We start from the raw sequence: 25,079 nt of genomic DNA, 5'->3' as shown, positions 1-25,079 counted from the left end.
CTATGGAGATGTTCCCCTTCTTTGCAGGGCTATAACTTTTTAAATTGTATTGCTAAATTGACATTACTATGGCCCATTCAACATCAAGTATCTATCGTTTAGGATGTAGCAACGTTCTACTTTTTCATTCACACATTCATACTAAAATATGGTCTAAAGTATAAATATGTTTTTATCGTTTTCTGCAGCATTCCATAGAACGTGAGTTATAGCCACAAATACATATATTAGATCATCAAATGTAGTTTGATACCGATTGACGTCAGATTAAAAATGTCAATTGTACAAGGTCCTAAACGTCATGCCTCATCATCTGCTGGTGACCGGAGGGGGGGGGGGGGTTATAAGTCCATGGCCGACGTTAAATGATTCATGTAGTATGGGCGATATATATATCAGAACAGATTATACGGATAATAATAATCAAACACGCTGAAACTCACCGTGGCTTCCTCTGACCGTTGGGTGATCAGCGTGGAGCATAAAGATCGCTATTATGAGATGTTGATATATGCGATCCATTTCCAGGTTGTATAATACTATATACGTCCAAATCATGTTGTTTATCGAGTTATTGGCAACGGATCGCTATCCAGTGTATCAAGCTGGAGTCCCGCTAGCGATAGCGAGTGGCCGGACAAAATATGGGTGAGCACCACTTCCGGCGCGTCACTTCCGGTTTTGGCGATTCGCCGATCGGCCACCAGATGGCGGTCTTGAACCGTTGGAGAGTTGAGAGGAGATCAACAGCAAGTCTCAAGTCTCCGTGGGTGAAATATGATTGCCATGACAGATTTTTGAAATATTGATCTCAAAGACGCTGTACGACGTCATTGGCAGATTACGCATGGCGAGGAATGACGTCTAAAGTCGTCCTTGGCGATTAAAGGGTTAATGTGAACCTTGGGCTTGCATGTGCGCTGCCAGGCCTGAGATGTCAGGTGTAATGTGCGTGACAGCCATTCTGAAGTCATTGTGTACGTCAAGTCTGTTGCACGCTTTTGTCTTGATGGCGACAAGTGCACTGAAAGCTGTTTCCGATAGATATGTGGTACTGAACGGGAGTATAATCCTGGTGGTGGCATGCAGTGCGAGCCTCGGAGCAATGATGGATCCCTTCACTATCCAGAACTTCTTAAATCCGTGCTCCTGTAATGGAGGAATGGATGAAATATTTGTAGGCTAAATGTGTCCAACACTCATGTCCACATGGGGCCTAGCCTACATTAGACGTAGAATAGCCTATAGATCCAATACGATATCAACGGTAGAAGACAATATCAAAATAGGACTACATTATCATACCTGGAAATACTTCTTTGAGACAGAGTCGACCTGGATGTCAGTGAGCTCATCTTCACAATCAAGGTATTCCACATCCTCAACTTTGGCAATGAAGGGATCCAACACCCATGCTTCCTTGGATAGGTATTCATCTGTGTCAGCGAACCGTGATTTAATCTCCTTTTGCAATGCGATCATATGGCTGGTAAACTCACGACAAAGAGACACAGGAACAGTGTTATCTCTGCATTGCTTCTGCAGTAAGGGGAACTGTTGCAGCTCTCCCTTATCCATTTTCCCGACTCTATAGTCCAGTTTACGCACGAATGCGTCGAGTGCCTCTTTTTTTGCAGATGAGCTGCCGTCATCTCCTTTTAGTTTGTCACACATTTTCGCCTCTGGCGGCTGACTGCAGACGAGCCGAGAAAGCTAACTAGCGTGCTAGGCTAGCTACGGAAAGTGATACAGTCAACTGATTCACGTTTTAGCGGCTACCCGGTAGCCTACAGTTAACGTTCAAAAATCATGTCTAGATGTTTATTTATTTATCTTTATTTTTTATTGTAGTGGAGAGACTATTCATGCTTCTGATAAAAATATGCTAATTAAATATTTCTCTTTTTTTTTGGATCACATTTTTTTTATTTTCCATTTTTCAAACATGAAACATCACAACTCACAACACAATAATAACAATAATACGTAAAAGACATCCAAAAACATAAACTAACCCAACAATGATTAGACAATAAATTAGACAGATTATACATTTGCATACATATCCAGTTCAAATAAGCTGTCACAAAGTATAAGGAAAATAAAACATTTACTATAAAAAAGGGCTTCCTGAGCCCCCTCCATCCCCAGGCCCGGCAGCTGCGAACCCCAACCCCCGGAGGACCCGGAGTCCGGCGCCCCCACGGGCCAAAGCACCACGCCACTTTAATGCCTCGACCCGCAGAGACCCCCAACCACGCCCCCCCCCCCCCCCCCCCAGTCAGAGCCCACGGCCACCAGACCCACAGCCAAAGGGGGTCCCGAAAATATACACCATTAAAATTACAAGAAAAGAGAAAAAATAATAATAATAATAATAACAATAATAATAACAAAAAAAAAAAAAAAAAAAATACAAGTGGACACTCACCCCAGGACCTCAACGTAAGTTAAATACATTATATACAATAGATGATCTAGCAATTGAACGTTATATGTGCTCTTTAAGCTTTGTAACCGCTGCCAACCAGATAGCAATATTGGCTTCGTTAACCCCTAAAACTCGTGCAGTGGATATCTCCAGATATAGCACATCAAGATAGGTGAGAATCCATACCTTCGGACATAACTTATCTGGTTGTATCCAGCGTGAAGCAATCCTAATTAAATATTTCTCTGAAAGAAAAAATAAATGACGAAAAACTGGTGAAAATAGACCTCAAATAATCTGCGGTCTGGCGGACCCCCTGCGCCCCCTGGTGGACCCCCAAGGGATCCGCGGACCCCAGGTTGGGAATCACTGGTCTAGAGTATAAATATGTTTTTATCGTTTTCTGCAGTATTTCATAGAACGTGAGATATAGGCATAAATGCATATATTAGATGATCAAATGCAGTTTGATACCGATCAACGTTATATTAAAAATGTCAACTGTACATGGTCCTAAACGTCATGACTGGTCATCTGCGGGTGAACGGAGGGGGGGGGGGGGTCGTTTATAATTCAATGACCGACATTAAATGATTTATGTAGAATGGGTGATATATTGATCAGAGCAGTTTGTATCGAAAATGGTAAAGAAAAACGCTGAAACTCACCCCAGTCTCCTCGTAGCGTTGGGCGATGAGAGTGGAGCAAACAGATCCCAATTATGGGATGTTGATCGATGCGATCCATTTCCGGTTTGTATATTACTAATACACGTCCAAATCATGTTGATTATTGAGTTATGGCAAAGATCCATATCGACGGTGTCTGTATTGAGCCCCGGGACGATAAGCGAGTGGCCGGACGAAAATAGGGGACGGACCGATCTACAATGGGCACTTCCGGTTTGGCAACTCGCCGATCGGCCACCCGGTGGCGGTATTGAAGCGTTGCAGAGTTGTGATGGCTCAGACAGCATCACCCAAGACTCCATGGGTGAAATATGAATACCATAACGAAAATATGAAATATTGATCTAAAAAACGCTTTATGGAGTTATTGGTGGAGAATGGGTTAAGTTATTAACACTTTCAGTGCCACGGACGACATATCTCGTTTTATTAGGCCCCCCACTGAGTGCCCACGACGACAAATATCATTTTATTGTTTTATTAGCGATCTGAAATCATATTTCATCAACCGAGTCTCCCGTTGGTACAGCAGCCCCTACAGGAGCTCAGAATGGAAAACAGCGCCCCCTATCGTCTATCCCTGTGTAACTGCAGGTCAGTCGCTTAGACTGACCTGGGATCTGTAGATATGTAGGGGCAGAGCCAGCTGGTTCCTTGTGCTGGTAAGAAGTCTGATCAACATGGAAGTCATCGCGGGATGGGAATCAGCCTAGACAAGAAGATGGCGCGGCTCAGGTTAGTCGCCGTCGGTTTCGCTCAGCAACAATTGTGCACACTTTTAGCCATTATGTTTATTTTTACTACTTTTTTTATGGAAACATCACTGGCGGGGACGTCATACGACCGCCAGTCACTTATTGACCTAAACTCCAGACTTAAAGAGGAGTTTAGAGACACTTTATGCCAAGATTGGCCATCGGAGATCAGGCGGGACAAGGACAAAGGAGTCGGCAAAAGAAGAAGCACAGAGGGAAGAGAGAAGGAATCAGACTGAGGTTAAAAAGATCTGCTTACCGCCCGGCAATCCCATCCATCTTTCTGGCGAATGCACGTTCGTTGGAGGGTAGGATGGACGATTTGAGAGCGAGGGTCCGATTCCAGCGAGAGATCAGAGACTGTAACGCTATGTGCTTCACTGAGACATGGCTGAAGCCAGCGACTCCGGACCATAGCGTCTCTCCCTCCTTCACCGTCTTCCGAGCGGATCGCACGGAAACCTCCGGTAAGAGCATCGGCGGGGGGACATGTCTTCTGACCAACAACAGTTGGGTTAATCCCAAGGAGGTAAAGGTACTCTCCCGTTCATGCTCGCCGGATTTGGAACATCTGGCCATTCAATGCCGCCCATTCCACCTACCCCAAGAGTTCACGGCCATCATTTTGACTGCAGTATACATCACTCCCCAGGCAAACAACGTCAGGGCTCTGGCGGAACTGGCGGAGCATCTCAGCATTCATAAGATAAAACATCCAGACGCAGCCATGATCGTAGCTGGCGATTTCAACAAGGCAAACCTGAAAAAAGTGATGCCATCCTTCTTTCAGCACATCGCCTGCTCCACCAGAGGGGGAAACACGCTCGACCACTGCTACACCCCGTTCAGAGCCGGCTACAAGGCTGTACAGACTCCACCATTAGCCGGGGCCACTAGCACGTCCGATCATGACTCCATTTTCCTGATCCCGGCTTACAGACAGAGATCACGTGACGCCGTCGTGTCACGTGAGGCAAAAGAATTGTCCGACCAATCAGAGGCCACGCTTCAGGACGCTCTCGAGGACATAGACTGGGGGATGTTTCAAGGAAGCGCCAGTGACGTCAGCGAGTTCGCGGACACGGTCGTGAGTTTCATAACATCACTTGCCGATAGTATTGTCCCCATAAAGAAGGTGCGGGTGTTCCCAAACCAGAAACCATGGGTGGATAGTACTATCAGAGCAGCTCTGAAATCTCGCACCACTGCCTACAACCTGGGCAGAGAGTCAGGAAACATGGAGGAGTATAAGGCTACAGTCTATACTCAGCGCAAAGCAGTTAAACTTGCAAAACGGACGTATGCTGACAAAATGGAGACACAAATGGCACAGAATGACACAAGAGGCTTATGGCGGGGACTGAGGACGATAACTGACTACAAAGTCAGCGCCCCCTCAATGGGGAGCGACGACGCCTCTCTCGCGGACAAACTCAACTCTTTCTATGCTCGGTTTGGGGCAGACAGTGGCGCCGCTAGCTCAACGGCTAGTGACGTCACTGGCGCGCCGGCTGTTGTGGAGGGGGGGGGGGGGGGGGCATCCGCGGGGGGGCGGGGACGCTCTCTCATTGTCGGTACACAGTGTGAGAAGAGCATTTATGCAGGTGAACACCAGAAAAGCTGCTGGCCCAGATGGAATAACAGGACGCATACTTAAGTCCTGTGCTAACCAGCTAGCCCCTGTGTTCACCGCCATATTTAATCGATCCCTGGCGGAGTCATGGTCCCTGCCTGCTTCAAGATGTCTCCCATCATCCCTGTACCAAAGAAAACCTCCCCAACATGTCTCAATGACTACAGACCGGTGGCACTCACCTCTGTGGCCATGAAATGTTTCGAGAGGCTGGTCAAGGATCACATTTGTGCCTCCCTCCCCAGTGATATGGACCCTATGCTATTTGCATACAGGCCAAACAGGTCCACTGATGATGCGGTCTCCCAAGTACTGCACAGCACCCTCTCTCACCTTGACCGCCAGAAGGAGGGCTATGTGAGACTGTTGTTCATTGACTACAGCTCAGCGTTCAACACTATAGTCCCCACCAGACTGGTGGACAAGCTGATCGAGCTGGGTCTGAGCTCCGCTCTGAGCGCCTGGATACTGGACTTTCTGAGCGAAAGGCCCCAGGCGGTCAGCATGGGGGGTCAGACCTCCAACACCATCACCCTGAGCATCGGGTCCCCCCAGGGCTGTGTTCTGAGCCCCCTGCTGTACTCACTATACACACACGACTGTGTGGCCAAGTTCAGCTCCAACTCCATAGTTTGCGGACGACACAGTGGTGGTGGGGCTGATCTCGGACAACGACGAGAAGGCCTACCGGGAGGAGGTTGAGATACTGGAACGCTGGTGCCAGGACAACAGCCTGCTCCTGAACATTGGTAAAACCAAGGAGCTGATCGTGGATTATAGGAGAGGACAGCAGGAGACACACACACCACTGAGGATAAACGGGGCTACCGTGGACAGGGTGAGCAGCTTTAAGTACCTGGGGGTCCACATCTCAGAGGATCTGACATGGACAACACACATAGACTCAGTCGTAAAAAAGGCGAAGCAGCGCCTCTACCACCTGAGACAGTTAAGGAAGTTCAGAGTATCTGGGAAGATACTCCAGTCCTTCTACTCCGGAGCTGTAGAGAGTATCTTGGCTGGAAACATCACTGCCTGGTATGGAAACTGTCATGGTCCCAGCCAGGGATCATGCTCGAACAATGTGAACAGTGTTTTTCTGCCGCCCTCTGGTGGCCAAACGCAGCAACTCCAGATCCTGGACTCTCTGTGGCATTCGAGTCTAGGTTTGCTGGATTCCTTTAATGCTTTGTTGTGTTCTCTGTTCATGTTGTGTGGTGCGTTTTAGCTTGTGTTTTTAATAGGTTTATCTTTTCATATGTTTCCTTTAAAGGTTCATCTCTTTTGCATATGTTTTTTAAGTGTTAATACTTTACTTGTGTTTCCTTTAAGGCTCATTCCCTTTACACATGTTTTTAATAGTGTTAACATCTTTACATATGTATGTTCCTTTAAGGGTTTGTTTTACATATGTTTCCTTTTAGATATTCCTGTACACATGCTTTTAACAATGTTGTGAGTTTTCTTTGACTAATTCTGTGTTCACCTGCCTGGCCTATACCAGCTGGCACTAATTAGTAATTATTATTCACAGGCTCTATTTAGACCTGCCCATTCCTCTCACTCATTGTCGCACCATTGCCTTGTTTTGTATTGTAGTTGTGTTCGGTCACGTACTCACCGTTTTGTCTCTAAGTATTCCCCGTGAGTCGGTTCCTATTTAGTCCTTATTATTCCAGCATTGCTGTGTATTGTTTTCCGGGTTTTGCAGTTCGCTTTTGTTTGTAACAGTTTTAACGTGTATCCTGTTTGCAACTGCTAGTAAAAGCCTGTTCACTTTCATCCGTCGTCTCAGCTTCTTCTCTCTCTGCTCGTGTTAACTGCATTTGGGATCTCCTCTCCTATACCACGCCGAAACCCTCACAGAACAGCACGGCACAGGACAAGAAGGCCCTACAGAGAGTGGTGCGCTCAGCCGAGCGTACCACGGGTATTGCACTACCACCCCTGCAGGTTCTATACAACAAGAGGTGCAAATCCAGAGCCTGCAGAATAATGAAATACCCTCACCACCCCAACAACAGCCTGTTCATGCTGCTGAGGTCAGGCAGATGCCTGCGAACACCAGCTACTAGGACAGAGAGACTTCGGCTCAGCTTCTTCCCCCAGGCCATCAGAGCCTTGAACACTGAACTCTCCACACACAAGCACACATGAGCACACACACGACACACACTGTACATGCTCACACACTAGCAGCCACTTTAACATGAGCAAGCACACACTCATGCTGCACACGCCCACACTTATGGCCACTAAGGAAAGGTCACTTTAAGAATAGTATAGTATAACTTGAGATTGTATAATATAGCATGTACATAAAGACCCAGTGCCTCATCCGTAGCTAACAGTGTATTGCACTACCACAGGACCTAGCATGTCCTACCATGCTCTGTAAATAACTTATGTACATATACCGATATGCCCTACTCTGTTTACTTGTTTTATTGCACAATTTGTGTACATATACCGATATGCCCTACTCCTACTCTATTGCACAATTTGTTATTACTATTGTATTATGCACATTGTTGCGGGCAAGACCACCCGCATTTCATTGTATACTCGTATGCCGCGACAAATAAAACTCTTGACTTGACTTGAGCCTGGAATATATATTTACAGCAGCCAATACTCAATCAATAAGCGATATTTGGAATGGCGATCAGGAATTGGAATAATCTTTTTGGATACCATCTGATCTCAGGTAAGGAATCTATTTTACCAGTCTTAGGATAATCAGACCTGTTTTCACGGAGATATAAGCTTTTCCCCTATGTGTGATATGGCTGTTTGGCTGTGCGAGCGATCAGGAACTAAGATAATCGATCGAAATAGGCAGAAAAATTACAACGTTCTAGAATATTCCAGTACAGGGCGTTTATCACGGAATCTTTTTATTTTCCTTGAAAACGAGGGCTTTTCAAAATGCTATAAAACGGAAATGAACCGATAAAAAAACAATCCGCTTCGACAATGTTGACTGGAAAATGAGTCATTGATAAGCGACGGGCAGATTAGACACATAGCCATAATTTAAAACATAGATTAGGCAATATTAACGCTAACATTGAAGTGGATGGTGGGCATTCAAGCACTAAATCGTGCGCCCCCTGTTGGGCACTGAAAGTGTTAACAAATGTCTAATACAGTTAATTATTTGTTTACTTTTTCATCACCTGTTACAAATGTTGTAGACAGCTTTCGGATACACCCTTCTTTGTGACATCAAACAGTGACAGAATTAGGACTATAGATAAATGCAATTTTATTAACATATAAAATACATGTGCACACTAGTGATGTGACGATTCATCGATTTGCATCGGTGCGCCGGCATACACGTTCACGATGCGCGTGCACCGGTGGAATACGTGCGCACCGGCTAGAACTCAGGTTGAACTCGCGATGCATCTTGTTGTAGCATCTTTGCGTCGGTCAAAACCGATGCATTAATATAATTTCCTCTCATCCACTTCTGTCAGCAGTGCACTGTGACTGCACACAGCTGATACTATACTACTAATACAGAAGGCGAGAGCCGCGTCACAGTTAACAACAACAAACAGTGGAAGTCGAGGACATGAATAGAATTGGGCTTCCTCTGGCTAACGCCAGTTAGCCGTTCAGCTAACGCTAAACTAAACTACAGTGTCTAACTAACTAACGCAACACCAGTTCCATTAGTGAGGAGGGGGGGGGGGGTATATTGAAGACGCTTGACAACAGGTTCAAAGATAACTTCACATTTATTGGCTATTGGTTTCTGTTGAATGCCCACGCTGGCTCTTAGGTCAGATCGATAACTTCATAACTCATTGGTCTGCTTATCTTGACCTCAAACAGCGTCCTGTGAAGTGGTTGACACGCAGAACCAACCGAGTCTACAAAATGTTGTTGTTACCACTGACCGACAAGAGACAGCGAATGCACCGTTCCGACCCCCGTCAGTCATCGACCTTAGGTCGAGTGATTGAAGTTGCGGAATCTTTTATTTTATTTGCACTGGGACGGACTCTCTTTAATTAGATGAGGTCCATTTTCCTTATCCGTTTTACGTATTATCACTGTATGGCTTTACTTGATAATCCCATTATACAGAATCCACCTTTAGTCCTTAATGCAGGGATAAAGCCACTTATTCTATTTTGCATTAATACATAATCATATGTCTCCTAAGTACACGTATTATCACTATAATGGCTTTACTTGATAATCCCATTATACAGAATCCACCTTTAGTCCTTAATGCAGGGATAAAGCCACTTATTCTATTTTGCATTAATACATAATCATATGTCTCCTAAGTACACGTATTATCACTATATGGCTTTACTTGATAATCCCATTATACAGAATCCACCTTTAGTCCTTAATGCAGGGATAAAGCCACTTATTCTATTTTGCATTAATACATAATCATATATCTCCTAAGTACACGTATTATCACTGTATGGCTTTACTTGATAATCCCATTATACAGAATCCACCTTTAGTCCTTAATGCAGGGATAAAGCCACTTATTCTATTTTGCATTAATCAAAACGCAACAGGGTGAAGTTACAAGGCAAAACACATTTCATGCTTACCCTGGTCGTCCGGTCGTCTGGTCAGAAGAAAGGATACAAATCATATTTATAAAGAGGTAATTTTAATTAGAAAAAGCTAGTTACAAGAAGAGACTGAAGTGGAAAGTGTCCATTTCAGTTAAAATATGCACAGAACAAAACATCTCATCTGGTTCGGCTTGTGCCCCGTGTCTCGCACCATTCTTCCCATCTCTCCCAAAAAAGTCTGGCTCTTGAAAGGGCAACCGTCCCTTTTATATCCATCTTACAATATTTCCGATTGGTCTAAACACAGTGAAGTCACAGGCTGTCATTTTTGTTTAGCAAACCAGAGTACAATACGTAATTCGTATGAGCTCCTCCTTCTTGGTACTAACGTTACTTCTCGTTACCTAGTGGTTTTTAAGTAACAGAAAGTCCCTTATTCCTTCAGAACAGACAACTGCTTTGTCTGTGGGGATCACGTGACATGGTACCGGGCACGAAGCCATCCCTAGGATTTCTTATCAAGCTTCCTAAAAGATCTCCTCCAGAAAGCAGTTTTTACCCATCATTCTTTTAGTATTATTCTCTAATGACAGTTAATTCCTATTAATTATAAGCATGCCATTTATGAAAACTTTTACTGTACACATTAAACATTTAATTGTTATATAGTTTTTTAAGATTTCCCTCTATAGATTCAGGACTCCCTGTTCTTGGCCTTGCATTCCAGCCGGTCACTCCCTTACTGCATGGGGCCTCTTTCGTTCTGACTCACTCTAACAGTAAGAGAAACAGGCAGAACAGTACAGAACAGGCAGAACAGTAAGAGAATGCAGGCAGGACAGGCAAGGGTTATGATACCTTCTGTAGGTATCATCGCCAAGCATATCATTCTTTTTAAGCAGAGAATTATGAAACATATAATTAATATAGCATTATATATATATACCTTTATACCAACAGTATATATGTTTCCATAATTATTACATGTGAAAAATAGTTTATACGGCTATAGTGGCCCCTCTCTTCTCCATGGCCTCACATTCCGCAGGTTCACTCCCTTTTCACAGACACCGGCCCCTTCTATGGAGACATTTAAAGGCTCAGTTCCATTTTTTATAAGTAGAGCCATCATAGAGCTATTTATACTGGTCATATAGGAACGACCCAGGATGTCATTGTCCAAAAGTGTCACTTGTTCTGTGGCACTTCACACCCACTCTGTCATTCTGGGAGATCTTTGTCCATCATCAATTGAATAATGAAGCATATAATTACATGTGAAAAATAGGTATATACGGCTATATTGGAACGACTCAGGATGTCATTGTCAAAAAGTGTCACTTGTTCTGTGGCACTTCACACCCACTCTGTCATTCTGGGCGGTCATTTTCCATTGTCTTAATAGAGTCTGTACTGGGGGACGAGATGGCGATTGTGGGGTCACGTGGCTGTGACTCTCCACACCCCCTCTGCCATCTCGGTACCTTGTTACCCTGGTAGCCGGCGGGAAGACTTGCATCTGTTGTTCCCTGGCTGGACGGCTCGACAGGATAGGGGTCACGTTGTTGCTTGGTATCCGACGGGAAGACTTGCATCTGTTGTTCCCGGCCGATGCACCCAGGCTGTTGTCGTCTTGGTCATCTTGGTCACCTTGGTCATCTTGGTCACCTTGGTCATCTTGGTCATCATGGGGTCGCCCCCTCTGACCTCTTGGATCTCTCCCATAGTTTGAGGTAGGTTGATTTGTCACTTCTCGGGCGACCCCCACGGATCCCCGAGAATTGTAGCAGCAGTCCTCTATTGAAGTGTGGTTGGCCTGGTCTTGTGACCCTGTCCGTAGGCCTCGCAGGACATCACAGATACAGTCCACAGAGGACTCATTCCTTTTCTCTCTTTCAGGTCCATTCAGGGCTCTCGTCGCCCTGTAACCTGGGTCCAGGCCGATGTCTCTCTGTCCGGTCTGGGAGGTCTAGGAGGTCTGGGAGGTCTGGGAGGTCTGGGAGGTCTGGGAGGTCTGGGAGGTCTAGATGAGGACCTTGAGGATGCTCTGGAGCTTGACCTATCCCGGTCTTCCTCCATTTCCGATTTCTGACCTGAGTCAGTATATTCCTTCTTGCCATTCGCTGCGTCGTCCGCTGACTCCGGGGGACCCCCCCCCCCTGTCTAAGAATGCGGCACTGGTTCAGGTTTTGTCCCTTTACCAGCGCACCTTTACCAGCGCACATTGTTCACAGGCCTTTCGGACTGTTATCGCTCTTTGTTTGGCTTTATGTATGAGAATGTTGTTAGTTCTCAGGTATACCAACATCCTCCTACTTCCGGCATGTCCAAGGTTATCATATACCTGTCTGATCATGTGAGTAGCCTCGTCCTGTTAGCAATGGCTAGTTAGCCTGCTATTCGCTCCTATTCGCAATGGCTATTTCAGCCTGCTCGCAATGGCTATTTCAGCCTGCTATTCGCAATGGCTATTTCAGCCTGCTATTCGCAATGGCTATTTCAGCCTGCTATTCGCAATGGCTATTTCAGCCTGCTATTCGCAATGGCTATTTCAGCCTGCTATTCGCAATGGCTATTTCAGCCTGCTATTCGCAATGGCTATTTCAGCCTGCTATTTACAAAGTAGAGTTTTTTCTACTTAAGTTCTGACTTTAAGTAAGCATTTAGTTACTTCAAGTTCAAGTGACTTTAGGGCTCCCTAGCCCTATTAGTCGCGAGTAAACGCCACTTCAAGTGGTTTCTTATGAACCCTCTCTTGTTCCTGATAGATTTTTTACCTCTTAGGCTGTCTGCTGCGCTTTGCAGACCTCTACGTCACTCATTGTTCCAGATCTCGAGCACTTAGGAGGAGTCTTGGTTGGAGAGGATTGCTTGCTGATAAGATCACACTTGAGTAAGGTTTTAACTCAAATCTGTAATAAATTTTACTCCAGAGGCCCCTGACCGCAGTTATTTCAGTTCATATTCTTTCGGCTTTTGATACCTATTCAATTAGCATAAAGCCCAACTCACGAATGTTCTAAGCCCCAGGACCTCCAATCCGTTTTGACAGACCTATAAACCAGTGACTCGGCCGCCCAAGCACCACAGCGTCCTGTATGCTGAAGCTTCCGAGTCCCCACAAATCTGATAGGCCCGTCGGATATAGAGACCCTGATGCTCGCTCTGTCCCCCCGCGTCAAGGTGCTAAGCTTGATGAGAGTTTGCAGAGTCTCAATTTTTATCCATAGGCGCTGGTGAGTGTACATCTCACGCAGCTGATATGGTTGGTACAGGTGCTAACCTACCAGATGGTAACTGTCAGGAAATCCCCTTTGCATGAAATAGATTACAAATTCTTTGTCCTCTCTACTCTGGTTTAGAGAAAAGACGGACATCTTTACAGTATTTGTGTTGAGAAAGCATTTTGACTTGGTCATACAGCATGCATTCCGTCCGTAACTGGTCTCGGGACCATGCTGCGCATTTGGCTGCAAGACGGTTACCACCTGGTACACCGATGAATAGCTTTTCAAGCAGTAAGCCTGATCTTTGCCTAGGCGTTCCACGTATGACTGATTCTGCTGCAACAGTGAGAGACAAGCTCCCGTCTCGCACCTGTGGGATTAGTTTCTCCACCATATTTTCCCCTGGATCTTGACCGGGGATTCTTACTTCCATTTCCATCATTTGGGCCATTGAAGCCCCTTCGGGGACCTCCAGTCCTTTGAGGTGTCTCAAAATGCGAGCGGCCTCCGGGTCATCATAGAGAGGTGACCCATGGAAAATCTGAGCACACTTATGGATATAAGCAGCCTGGGTCTCCCCTCGAAGCATTTCTGGGGCCAGTTTTTTGAGCACTTGGGTTTTGCTTAACAATTCTTGTGCTTTGTTGCTTTCTCCATATTGGGTGCTGTCACGCAGACTCCTGCCTGTATGTGAACTCTTTCCTCTCGGTCGGTAAATGTCTCCGGGAGATTGGGCTAGTATGGAGTGAGGGCTCACTTCCGGTCGGTGTTCCTCTGTGCTGTGTCTCAGGGCTCGGATTGGGCTTATGGACGGGGCCTCGTTCAACCAGTTTCTTTCTCTCCTGGCTATTTCAGCCATGGCCCTGTCTAGCTTGTACACCTGTTCACGTAGTATGTCATAGCCTGCATGTAAGTGTGCATGCTTGTATGGTTCTGTTACCCCAGGGTGAGACAACACTTTTTCTGCCACGGGTGACCGGGCTAAGGCCTGAGCCGTTCCCCATCTCACGGGATATGCTGGCATAATATCCCCTGTTTCCTTTCCTTCCAAGTCTCCTTCACTCTCTTCGGAGACGTCCTCCAATCCTGAGCTCCAGGTCAAGCCCGAGGGTGACTGAAAGGTGGTGCCTTTCAGAGTAGGCCCCTTGCCTATAGGTCTCAGTTTGACCGGTTTCGCTCTCTTGTTTCGAGGTCTAGGAGGTTCGCCCCTCGGGTACCGAACTCTCTCCCTAGATCTTGATCGAGATGAAGACTTGGAGGATGCTCTGGAGCGTGACCTATCCCGGTCTCCCTCCATTCCTGAGTCCTGATTTAGATCAGTATACTCCTGTTCGCTACTTGCTGGGTCGTCCCCTGAGTCCGGGGGACGGCCTAGAAGTCTATGGATACTCCTGGCCTGAGATCGCGCAGGTTCCGCCTTTTCAGGTTCGAACGGTACTGTCGGTCTCCTGGGTGTGGATGATCTCCCTCTCTCCGCTGCTCGGGAGGAGTTCTGGGAGTTGGACCTTTCTTTCCTGGGTACGGGTCCCGATCCCTTAGGGTTCGGAGGGGGAGTGAGAGGTACCAATGCAGGCTCATCGTCCTCGTCTTCCTCACCCTCCCCGGCTCTATCCACGGCCAGGGTTATTGACTCATGGTCCCTAGGTTCCATCATGAGACGGATCTCCGTGTGCCCTGCACTCCTTAGGCTTGAGATCGCGCTGATTACGGCTTTCCCCAACCATATGCCTCTTTGGCCATATCCTCGAGACCTGCCCCACATCAGGTTTATGGCTAGTCGGTAGGGCATGTCCTTAGTACCGTGGCCAGCATAGATTTCCCTTTTCTGCAGTAGTTCCTTTATACGGGACACCAGTCTGTCCCAGTTTATGTGTGAGGACTCTATCTCCTTGTATTGGTCTTGACTTAGTGTCACATGGACAATTTTCTCCGCGTGAAACACCTCATAATCACACTCTGTGATTACTGCCTTGCCTGGTTTCAGGGGCTTTTTGGTCCTTTTTTCCATTACCTGTTTCCTCAGGTTCCGGTAGTAAGAGCCTCCTGCCGTTACCATGCTTGTTTCCCATCTACCATAGTTCGTCAATGACGGTCCAGTGAAGGTGAGGATTGACCATGGTGTATCAGAGTTATCGGTCCAGACTGGGTAGTTAGTGACTGTTATGTTTGGTGATTGTCTGTGAGACCTTGTAGATGTCACTCTCACCCCTGAGTGTTCACCACGGGGAGATATATAGGTTGCTCTCGCTTGCCTCACTTCCTCGTGACCACGTGGTCCTGGGCTTATGCACTGCAGGGAGTGATCTCGCTCCTGCAGCTCCTTCAGCTCCTCCTCAAACTCCTCCTTCTCCAGACGAGACTGCAGCAGCTCCTGTTTGGTGCTTCGCAGTTCGTCTCTGGTGGTGTGGAACTGCTCCATCCAGTGGGCACTCTCGTCCCTGCAGTCCTCTAGCTGCTGCTGCAGGGAGCGCACCGAGGTGTTCACACGCTGCCGCTCTGCCTCGATACCTGCCTGAGACTGGAACACCTGCTCCATGCTGCTCCTCAGCCTCTCCATGTCGGTGCTGTACTGTTCCCTGAGGGTCTCGGATCTCCCGGTCGTGCGTGGCCACCTTGTCCTTCAGCGCCCCCTTCAGGGCCGTGAGCTCCCGCTCCCGCTGCCTCAGCGTCTCCTGGAGCTGGAGGTTGTCATCCAGTTAGCATCCAGTTCACTCCTGGCTTGTCAGCCCATGTTCCAGTGAACACGCCGTTTTAGCTAGCGTCACGTAGCCTCGGGCTAGGTAGCCATCCAGGGAACATTCAGTGAACGGTCGTCTTGGCTGCGTGTCACGTAGCTTTGGGCTAGGGAGCCCTCGCTTTTCTGTGAACGGTCGTTTTGACTTCGCTTCACATCGTCTCCCCTCCTTACAAACAGTGTCTCTGGGCTAGGGAGCCCTCGCTTTTCTGTGAACGGTCGTTTTGACTTCGCTTCACATCGTCTCCCCTCCTTACAAACAGTGTCTCTGGGCTAGGGAGCCCTCGCTTTTCTGTGAACGGTCGTTTTGACTTCGCTTCACATCGTCTCCCCTCCTTACAAACAGTGTCTCTGGGCTAGGGAGCCCTCGCTTTTCTGTGAACGGTCGTTTTGACTTCACTTCACATCGTCTCCCCTCCTTACAAACAGTGTCTCTGGGCTAGGGAGCCCTCGCTTTTCTGTGAACGGTCATTTTGACTTCGCTTCACATCGTCTCCCCTCCTTACAAACAGTGTCTCTGGGCTAGGGAGCCCTCGCTTTTCTGTGAACGGTCGTTTTGACTTCGCTTCACATCGTCTCCCCTCCTTACAAACAGTGTCTCTGGGCTAGGGAGCCCTCGCTTTTCTGTGAACGGTCGTTTTGACTTCGCTTCACATCGTCTCCCCTCCTTACAAACAGTGTCTCTGGGCTAGGGAGCCCTCGCTTTTCTGTGAACGGTCGTTTTGACTTCGCTTCACATCCACACTCCGCTCCTTACAAACAGTGTCTCTGGGCTAGGGAGCCCTCGCTTTTCTGTGAACGGTCGTTTTGACTTCGCTTCACATCCACACTCCGCTCCTTACAAACAGTGTCTCTGGGCTAGGGAGCCCTCGCCTTGGGTAGGGCCAGTTCTCTTCCTGTGGGCAAAGCACGAAATTATGCTGCACTTGTAACTCCCCCCAGAGCTCTATAAACATTATGTTACCCTTTAGTTGTGAGTAAACGTTGCTTTAATCACCAAGATAGAGCTTTCTATTCATTTGTGATATCCCCGAGTACAGCCTTCCACTCGAGTCGCCAGTAGAGCTTTCTACTTTAATTTTTGCCAAATCTGTAATTTAATTTTACTCCAGAGGCTTTTGACAGTAGTCCTGTCTTCTTCGGCCGTTTAGCACCTATTTTGGTTAGTATAAATGCCCATCGCCAGGGACGCCATGTTGAATGCCCACGCTGGCTCTTAGGTCAGATCGATAACTTCATAACTCATTGGTCTGCTTATCTTGACCTCAAACAGCGTCCTGTGAAGTGGTTGACACGCAGAACCAACCGAGTCTACAAAATGTTGTTGTTACCACTGACCGACAAGAGACAGCGAATGCACCGTTCCGACCCCCGTCAGTCATCGACCTTAGGTCGAGTGATTGAAGTTGCGGAATCTTTTATTTTATTTGCACTGGGACGGACTCTCTTTAATTAGATGAGGTCCATTTTCCTTATCCGTTTTACGTATTATCACTGTATGGCTTTACTTGATAATCCCATTATACAGAATCCACCTTTAGTCCTTAATGCAGGGATAAAGCCACTTATTCTATTTTGCATTAATACATAATCATATGTCTCCTAAGTACACGTATTATCACTATATGGCTTTACTTGATAATCCCATTATACAGAATCCACCTTTAGTCCTTAATGCAGGGATAAAGCCACTTATTCTATTTTGCATTAATACATAATCATATATCTCCTAAGTACACGTATTATCACTGTATGGCTTTACTTGATAATCCCATTATACAGAATCCACCTTTAGTCCTTAATGCAGGGATAAAGCCACTTATTCTATTTTGCATTAATCAAAACGCAACAGGGTGAAGTTACAAGGCAAAACACATTTCATGCTTACCCTGGTCGTCCGGTCGTCTGGTCAGAAGAAAGGATACAAATCATATTTATAAAGAGGTAATTTTAATTAGAAAAAGCTAGTTACAAGAAGAGACTGAAGTGGAAAGTGTCCATTTCAGTTAAAATATGCACAGAACAAAACATCTCATCTGGTTCGGCTTGTGCCCCGTGTCTCGCACCATTCTTCCCATCTCTCCCAAAAAAGTCTGGCTCTTGAAAGGGCAACCGTCCCTTTTATATCCATCTTACAATATTTCCGATTGGTCTAAACACAGTGAAGTCACAGGCTGTCATTTTTGTTTAGCAAACCAGAGTACAATACGTAATTCGTATGAGCTCCTCCTTCTTGGTACTAACGTTACTTCTCGTTACCTAGTGGTTTTTAAGTAACAGAAAGTCCCTTATTCCTTCAGAACAGACAACTGCTTTGTCTGTGGGGATCACGTGACATGGTACCGGGCACGAAGCCATCCCTAGGATTTCTTATCAAGCTTCCTAAAAGATCTCCTCCAGAAAGCAGTTTTTACCCATCATTCTTTTAGTATTATTCTCTAATGACAGTTAATTCCTATTAATTATAAGCATGCCATTTATGAAAACTTTTACTGTACACATTAAACATTTAATTGTTATATAGTTTTTTAAGATTTCCCTCTATAGATTCAGGACTCCCTGTTCTTGGCCTTGCATTCCAGCCGGTCACTCCCTTACTGCATGGGGCCTCTTTCGTTCTGACTCACTCTAACAGTAAGAGAAACAGGCAGAACAGTACAGAACAGGCAGAACAGTAAGAGAATGCAGGCAGGACAGGCAAGGGTTATGATACCTTCTGTAGGTATCATCGCCAAGCATATCATTCTTTTTAAGCAGAGAATTATGAAACATATAATTAATATAGCATTATATATATATACCTTTATACCAACAGTATATATGTTTCCATAATTATTACATGTGAAAAATAGTTTATACGGCTATAGTGGCCCCTCTCTTCTCCATGGCCTCACATTCCGCAGGTTCACTCCCTTTTCACAGACACCGGCCCCTTCTATGGAGACATTTAAAGGCTCAGTTCCATTTTTTATAAGTAGAGCCATCATAGAGTTATTTATACTGGTCATATAGGAACGACCCAGGATGTCATTGTCCAAAAGTGTCACTTGTTCTGTGGCACTTCACACCCACTCTGTCATTCTGGGAGATCTTTGTCCATCATCAATTGAATAATGAAGCATATAATTACATGTGAAAAATAGGTATATACGGCTATATTGGAACGACTCAGGATGTCATTGTCAAAAAGTGTCACTTGTTCTGTGGCACTTCACAGTTTCTTTATATCGCTTCATGCAGCAGGCTATCCAGGCTCCGTGTGTTCTGTTGACATCCGATCCTAGCCTAGTGTGTGACATCATCAACTACGCGACTCAGACGGGCTCTCTCTCTCTCTCTCTCTCTCTCTCTCTCTCTCTCTCTCTCTCTCTCTCTCTCTCTCTGTTCAATGATTTAACGTGGCCAAACGTTACAATATAAATACTAATTGGATAGTTGATGATAAACATTTAATTTCATTATCTGAAATATTATAAAATCATTTAAGTCTGCTATAAGCCATTATCCCTTTGTGTGTGATTATTATTGTCTCACAGTAGTGTGTATACATTGTGTGTGTGTTTTTAGCTAAAGTGGATAGAAAAGACAGTTTATGCAAAAGTCTTCTTAGGCACCCAAGAGTTTTTATATAAATTGTCTTACAGTAGATTATTTTATTTTTAATAATAATATAAGCTGCATATAAGGAATACAACCAAATCCTCTGTCATACCATAAAATTGTATCATTATTTTGCATCGTGTTGAATCGCATCGTATCGCCCCGAATCGCATTATGTTGAATCAAATCGTATCGAATCGTATCGTATCGTATCTCAACAGGGGGTGAATCGTATCGCATCGCCCGGTCCTTCAAATGTATCGTTAATGTATCATTTCGTTGGCACCGTATCGAGATGCGCATCGCATCGGCCTCAGTGAGGAGATGCACATCCCTAGTGCACACATAACATATAGTGTAACCTGGGGGACACTAGGACCGAGGAGTACCCTGGCCAGGTATGATGTGCGAATTTGACCTGCTTGCAGTAGAGTAATGGCGTAGTGGTTTTCAAAAGGGTGAAGTACTTACCGGACGTTTTCGAGACTTGGCTGGATTTGAACATTCTGTGTGTTCAATGTGATATACGTATGCTGACAGTAGCCAGGCAAGATGCCTGTCAACGGCTGAGCAATATGCCTGTCAACGGCTGAGCAATATGCCTGTCAACAGCTGGGCATATTGCCTGTCTTTGATATTGTGATTAGGGATGCACTGATATGAAAATTGGCCACCGATACCGATTGTTCAACTAACACAATCGGCCGATACCGATACCGATACTTGTGGCAAAAAATAAGTATTTGTAATAAAAAAAAATAAAAAATTATATATATTTATTTTTTAATGAAACTACTGTATATTTGTATGTGTATGTTTGTATTTGTAGGCCTCTTTACTTACTTAAAAAAAGGAAACATCAAGAAATATGTTTATGGTATTAATTCCACCATGCCATGTATCACTATCACTCTCCCAGTATCGTCTGGCGGCCTGCAGATGGATACTATTCTCTCAACCAGAGCTTTCAACCAATGCAATAGAACCATTTTGATTGACAGTCGATTCGGCCAATTACGCCACACCGCTAGCACCCACCTCCTGCTGTTCTTACCACCAATCGGCAAGCGTTTATTCATTTTCTACTTTCGGGCATGCCGCCATTGATCTGCTTGCGAGAGCACAACAAACTTAACGTAGCTAATACGTTAGCTGCCCGCCGACCATCGCTCCACAGGATGACCAAACGAGACAATGATTTTACTGCAACAAATGTTATAATAAAACAAAGCCTTTCTATACATTTGTCTGGTTGAAAACTTTATTAACAGATTGCAGAATGGGTAGTTGGGTACGGAATGAGCAACGTAAGGGAACTGAGCTATGAGCGGAGTAATGCCTTGCTTGCTATCTTCGGGTATATAATATGCTGATGTTATTGAACGTGTAACACTAACTATATAACGTTAATGCCACAAAACAACTGTTTGTGTCATTTTAACAGCAGATACTTTCTTAAATGCCATCTTCCCGAGAGAGGGGTGTTGACGGGGAGCTGTGATGGGCTCGCTTGGTTGTGTTATTAATAGCATTGAACAGCTAACCGAAAGCTAGCGTTAACTAACGTTAAAGGTTTAGCCATAACGTTACGTTGGCTAAAGTTGGGGCTATTCATAATCCAGCAATAATGGCTGCAGACCTGCAAGCAAAGTACAGCAAGTTGGCAAAGGAGTATTCCAACGTAAATCACATTTTCACCAGTAACGTTAGTCTTCTATCTGCCGGTAGCTCATGCTAGCTAACCTAGCTCATGTTAGCGTCGTCACTGAGCGACCACCTCGCGTACACAATTAATGACATGTTGCGGACAGCCATATCGGTGACAATGTTTAGCTTTTAGTGCCAAATGATAAGAGTCTGAAGCGGAGTCTCAAAAGAGAATGTTGAATATTTAGTAGTAACTTTGATGCAGTAGCTTGTGTGTGTGTGTGTGGGGGACTGGGGGCGGCGCCGTTGGCAGGACGCACTGAATTTATCGGCTACTGCCATCGGCACATTCGAGCTTATCGGCCGATAGGCCGATTGCAGTCAACAAGGCACTTATCGGCCGATACCGATACCCGACCGATACATCGGTGCACCCCTAATTGTGATATGTATAAAAAGGTCCTTGCGAATATCGTGATATGACCCCCCCCCCCCCATATTGCCTGGCCCGACTGTGAACTCGTCCTGGGTAATCATCAAATTAATGTTCTGTGTGTGTTACCTTGGACAGTACGGGCCTGTGCACATTGAGGCAGAGGAGCCAGGCGGTCACCAGGCGCTGCTGCTCCACATCCACCGCGCTGACGTACAGGAAGCGGCTGCCTGAACGCCATGGCTGCACCCTCAGCTGGAGCTCCTGCACTGCCCCGGGAGGCAAAACAAACACACCTGCCGGGTCCACCTGAGAAGAGCAGATAAGATGGAGGGAGAGAGGGAAGAGAGATGTTAGATGAGATGATAAGCAATGGTGAAAGAGACAGGCAAAGAAAGAGAGGGAGAGAGAGAGAAAGAGCATGTGAGGGGATAGATAGATAGGGAGAGAGAAAGAGTGAGGGAGAGAGAGAGAAGGAGATATATAGAGAGAAGTAGAGGGGCAGACAGACAAATATGGAGAGTGGGAAGAAAGAGAGGAAGAGAGAGAGAACAATAGAAAGGGAGAAAGCAAGAAAGAAAGAAAGAAAAAGAAAGAAAGAAAGAAAAAAGAAAGAAAGAAAGAAAGAAAGAAAGAAAGAAAGAAAGAAAGAAAGAAAGAAAGAAAGAAAGAAAGAAAGAAAGAAAGAAAGAAAGAAAGAAAGAAAGAAAGAAAGAAAGAAAGAAAGAAAAAGAAAGAGGAGGGAGAAAGGAGGAGAGAGAAATATATTGAGATAGAGAGAGATAGGTAAGGGGAGGGAGAGAGAGGGACAGAGAGTGAGAGAGAAGTAGAGGGGCAGACAGACAAAGGTGGAGAGTGGGAAGAACGAGCAAGAGAGAGAGCAAGAGAAAGGGAGAGAGATACATAAATAAAGAAAAAGAAAGAGGGGGGAGAAAGGAGGAGAGATAAATATATTGAGATAGAGAGAGAGGTAAGAGGAGGGAGAGAGTGGGAAAGAGAGTGAGGGGAGTGAGGGAGAGAGAGTGGGAAGAAAGGCAGAAAGGTAGAGAGAGAAAGGAGGGAGGAAGGAGAGGAGATATATATCAAGAGAGAGAAAGACAGTTAAGGGAAGAGAGGAGTGAGAGAAAGAGGGTGCACATGGATAGCATGAAGAAAAGAAAAAAAGCAAGAGAACAAGAAGTAGATGAAAAAAGTAAGAGCGAGAACAAGATTATCAGAGAATCATGACAAACAGGGATGACACCGAGAGGTAAACAGGTAAAGGAGAGGATAGACAAGAAAGATATATGGCAGGAAGAAGTAGAGTTAGAAGAGAAAGAGAGATTATGTGAGAGAGAGAGAGAGAGAGAGAGAGAGAGAGAGAGAGAGAGAGAGAGAGAGAGAGAGAGAGAGAGAGAGAGAGAGAGAGAGAGAGAGAGAGAGAGAGAGAGACGAGGCATGGATTTACTGGCCGGTTTTCCCCTTTTCATTGTACTGAGGAAAGAAGCGGCACCATTCTGTAGTGTGTGAGAGACTTTTATCAGCCTCTTAAGGCTCTCCCCAGTACTATACCACACTGAGCTAACCTGCCGAGAGAGACAGATCAAAGCAACGCCTCATATATACAGCTCACTCTTTTGAAAAATACATCTGTCGAGTTTTCTGGTTGAGGGGGGTGGGGGGCTAATTCCTCTAGGACAACACGTTCCTCGTTCGTCTTCTGAATACAAGTAAGTATTATGAGTTTGACGGTAGATTTCTGTGAAAATAGTTGAAGCCCCCCCCCCCCCCACATAGCCTTTTCTTTGACTGTGGGCCCAGTTATGAATAATAACAGCTGTCAAATAGGGAAGGTGGGGGTTGCCGGGCAGAAGGGAGCAGAGGGAAAAGAAAAAAAAGGGTGTTACTACAGCGAGGTTGTTACTGATAAAAGCCTCAATCCAGACATTTTCTTTCTGACCGTGAAAATATAGGGATTCATTCACGCACATTCTGTGGTGTTTACAAACATTACTGATGTAAACAAACCTTTTGAACGCCACAAAACAAAACAGCAAAATATCCTACAAGATTTCATACATGATATTTACCTTTTGTCTAGTCCTTGTATGAAGAGCTCAGTCAGTCAACTAGAGAATGATAGAGGGGCTAAACTAATTTGTTTGTTCGGATTACAGAAGGGGACTTTAAGATAAGGAAGTGGATATTCTGCCGGCGCTGGCTGTCACTGAGTGGCTAGTGTGCCAGTTTGGCAACACTTCCCTGTTCAGCAGCAGTAATCTGAGTGGCTCACGTGTTGATTAAGAGCTGTTGTCTTGGAAGTTTCTCACAATACAGCTGTTTGGAAGAGGGACTTGAAAGGAGGTGGACATTAAAATAGGCCTTAACTCATTGACCACCGGGAATTAGTCGGGCCCCGTTCTAGCACTGCCATGCTTTAAAAGATAGGAGTGCGTCACCTTGTTTGTAGAGCTATAACTATATTCTATATTATAGCTATGGATACAATACTATGGCCCATTTGACATCACCTATCTATCGTTCAATATGTGAAAAATAATAAATGTTTCCATCCACCGTGTTATACCGTGGTGAATATAAGTATCGTTATAGCGTGGTCTGGGGTAATTCCCGAAAAGGCTGAGTAATAGGCTTATACGTCAATTCTACTATAAACGTTGCCGTTTCTTGCCTGTACATGCTATTATTCCCAAATCAAATCTATATCATAGGTATTATGTTCCATCATGAATGCATGAAATGGGGGGGGGGGGGGGTAATTTCTGATTATTTCATTACCAGTGTGAGATCCACAGCCTTGGTTGACGCGCGCTTGCGCTTTTCCGTAAGAAAACTGCTGAGATGAATTGTTTGGTTTATAGAAAAGAGTATTTATTGTCATTTACTTGAAGCTTTGTTTAGCGTGAATGGGTTCCTACCGGATGACGTGGAGGTGTGCTGGCTTATTCCCGTTGCATGGTGTCCTGTTTCCAATTTCTAAAGTTCCAAATCCATAGCGCTTGCAACGGTCAAAAACCGTCTGGGCTGCATGCCTTACATTCCAGTGTCATGTTTTTTACTAGCGCACCAGTCCATTGATAAAGTGAGTTCACACACTAGGGTGCTGTAATCACCGGTTCAAAATGGGCTGGACCAGACACGCCTCCACGTTGTTGAAGCATCCAAGTCATAACAAATAAAAGATGTTATCAATCAAGTTCATTTCAAATCGTTTTCCAAACAATATTGCTTCATATTTTTAACTAAATAAATAAATAAATATTAAGGACTGAATCTGGCTCCAACATACCGGCCCCTAATTGTTCTGTAAGAGAACGGTACAATTACCAACAAAATCAGGAGGAGCCAGCCAAAACGAAACAGATATCATATTC

General features: G+C 45.3%; 1 protein-coding gene across 1 annotated transcript in view; it reads right to left on the bottom strand.

Annotated features, from left to right (window-relative positions):
- Positions 1–25,079, bottom strand: part of nphp4 (nephronophthisis 4) — a gene marked incomplete at both ends in the record, with an annotated part of 904,050 nt that overhangs the window by 29,863 nt on the left and 849,108 nt on the right. Inside the window, one exon of the mRNA XM_084333446.1 lies at positions 21,835–22,014. Within this exon, the coding sequence (XP_084189572.1) occupies positions 21,835–22,014 (180 nt within the window). The remainder of the gene's footprint in view (positions 1–21,834; positions 22,015–25,079) is intronic.

The sequence above is a fragment of the Notolepis coatsorum genome, assembly GCF_963971535.1.
Source record: "Notolepis coatsorum genome assembly, chromosome: 17".
NCBI lineage: Eukaryota > Metazoa > Chordata > Actinopteri > Aulopiformes > Paralepididae > Notolepis > Notolepis coatsorum.
Note: the sequence above shows the minus strand (reverse complement) of the source record. Positions and strands in the feature narration are given on the sequence as shown.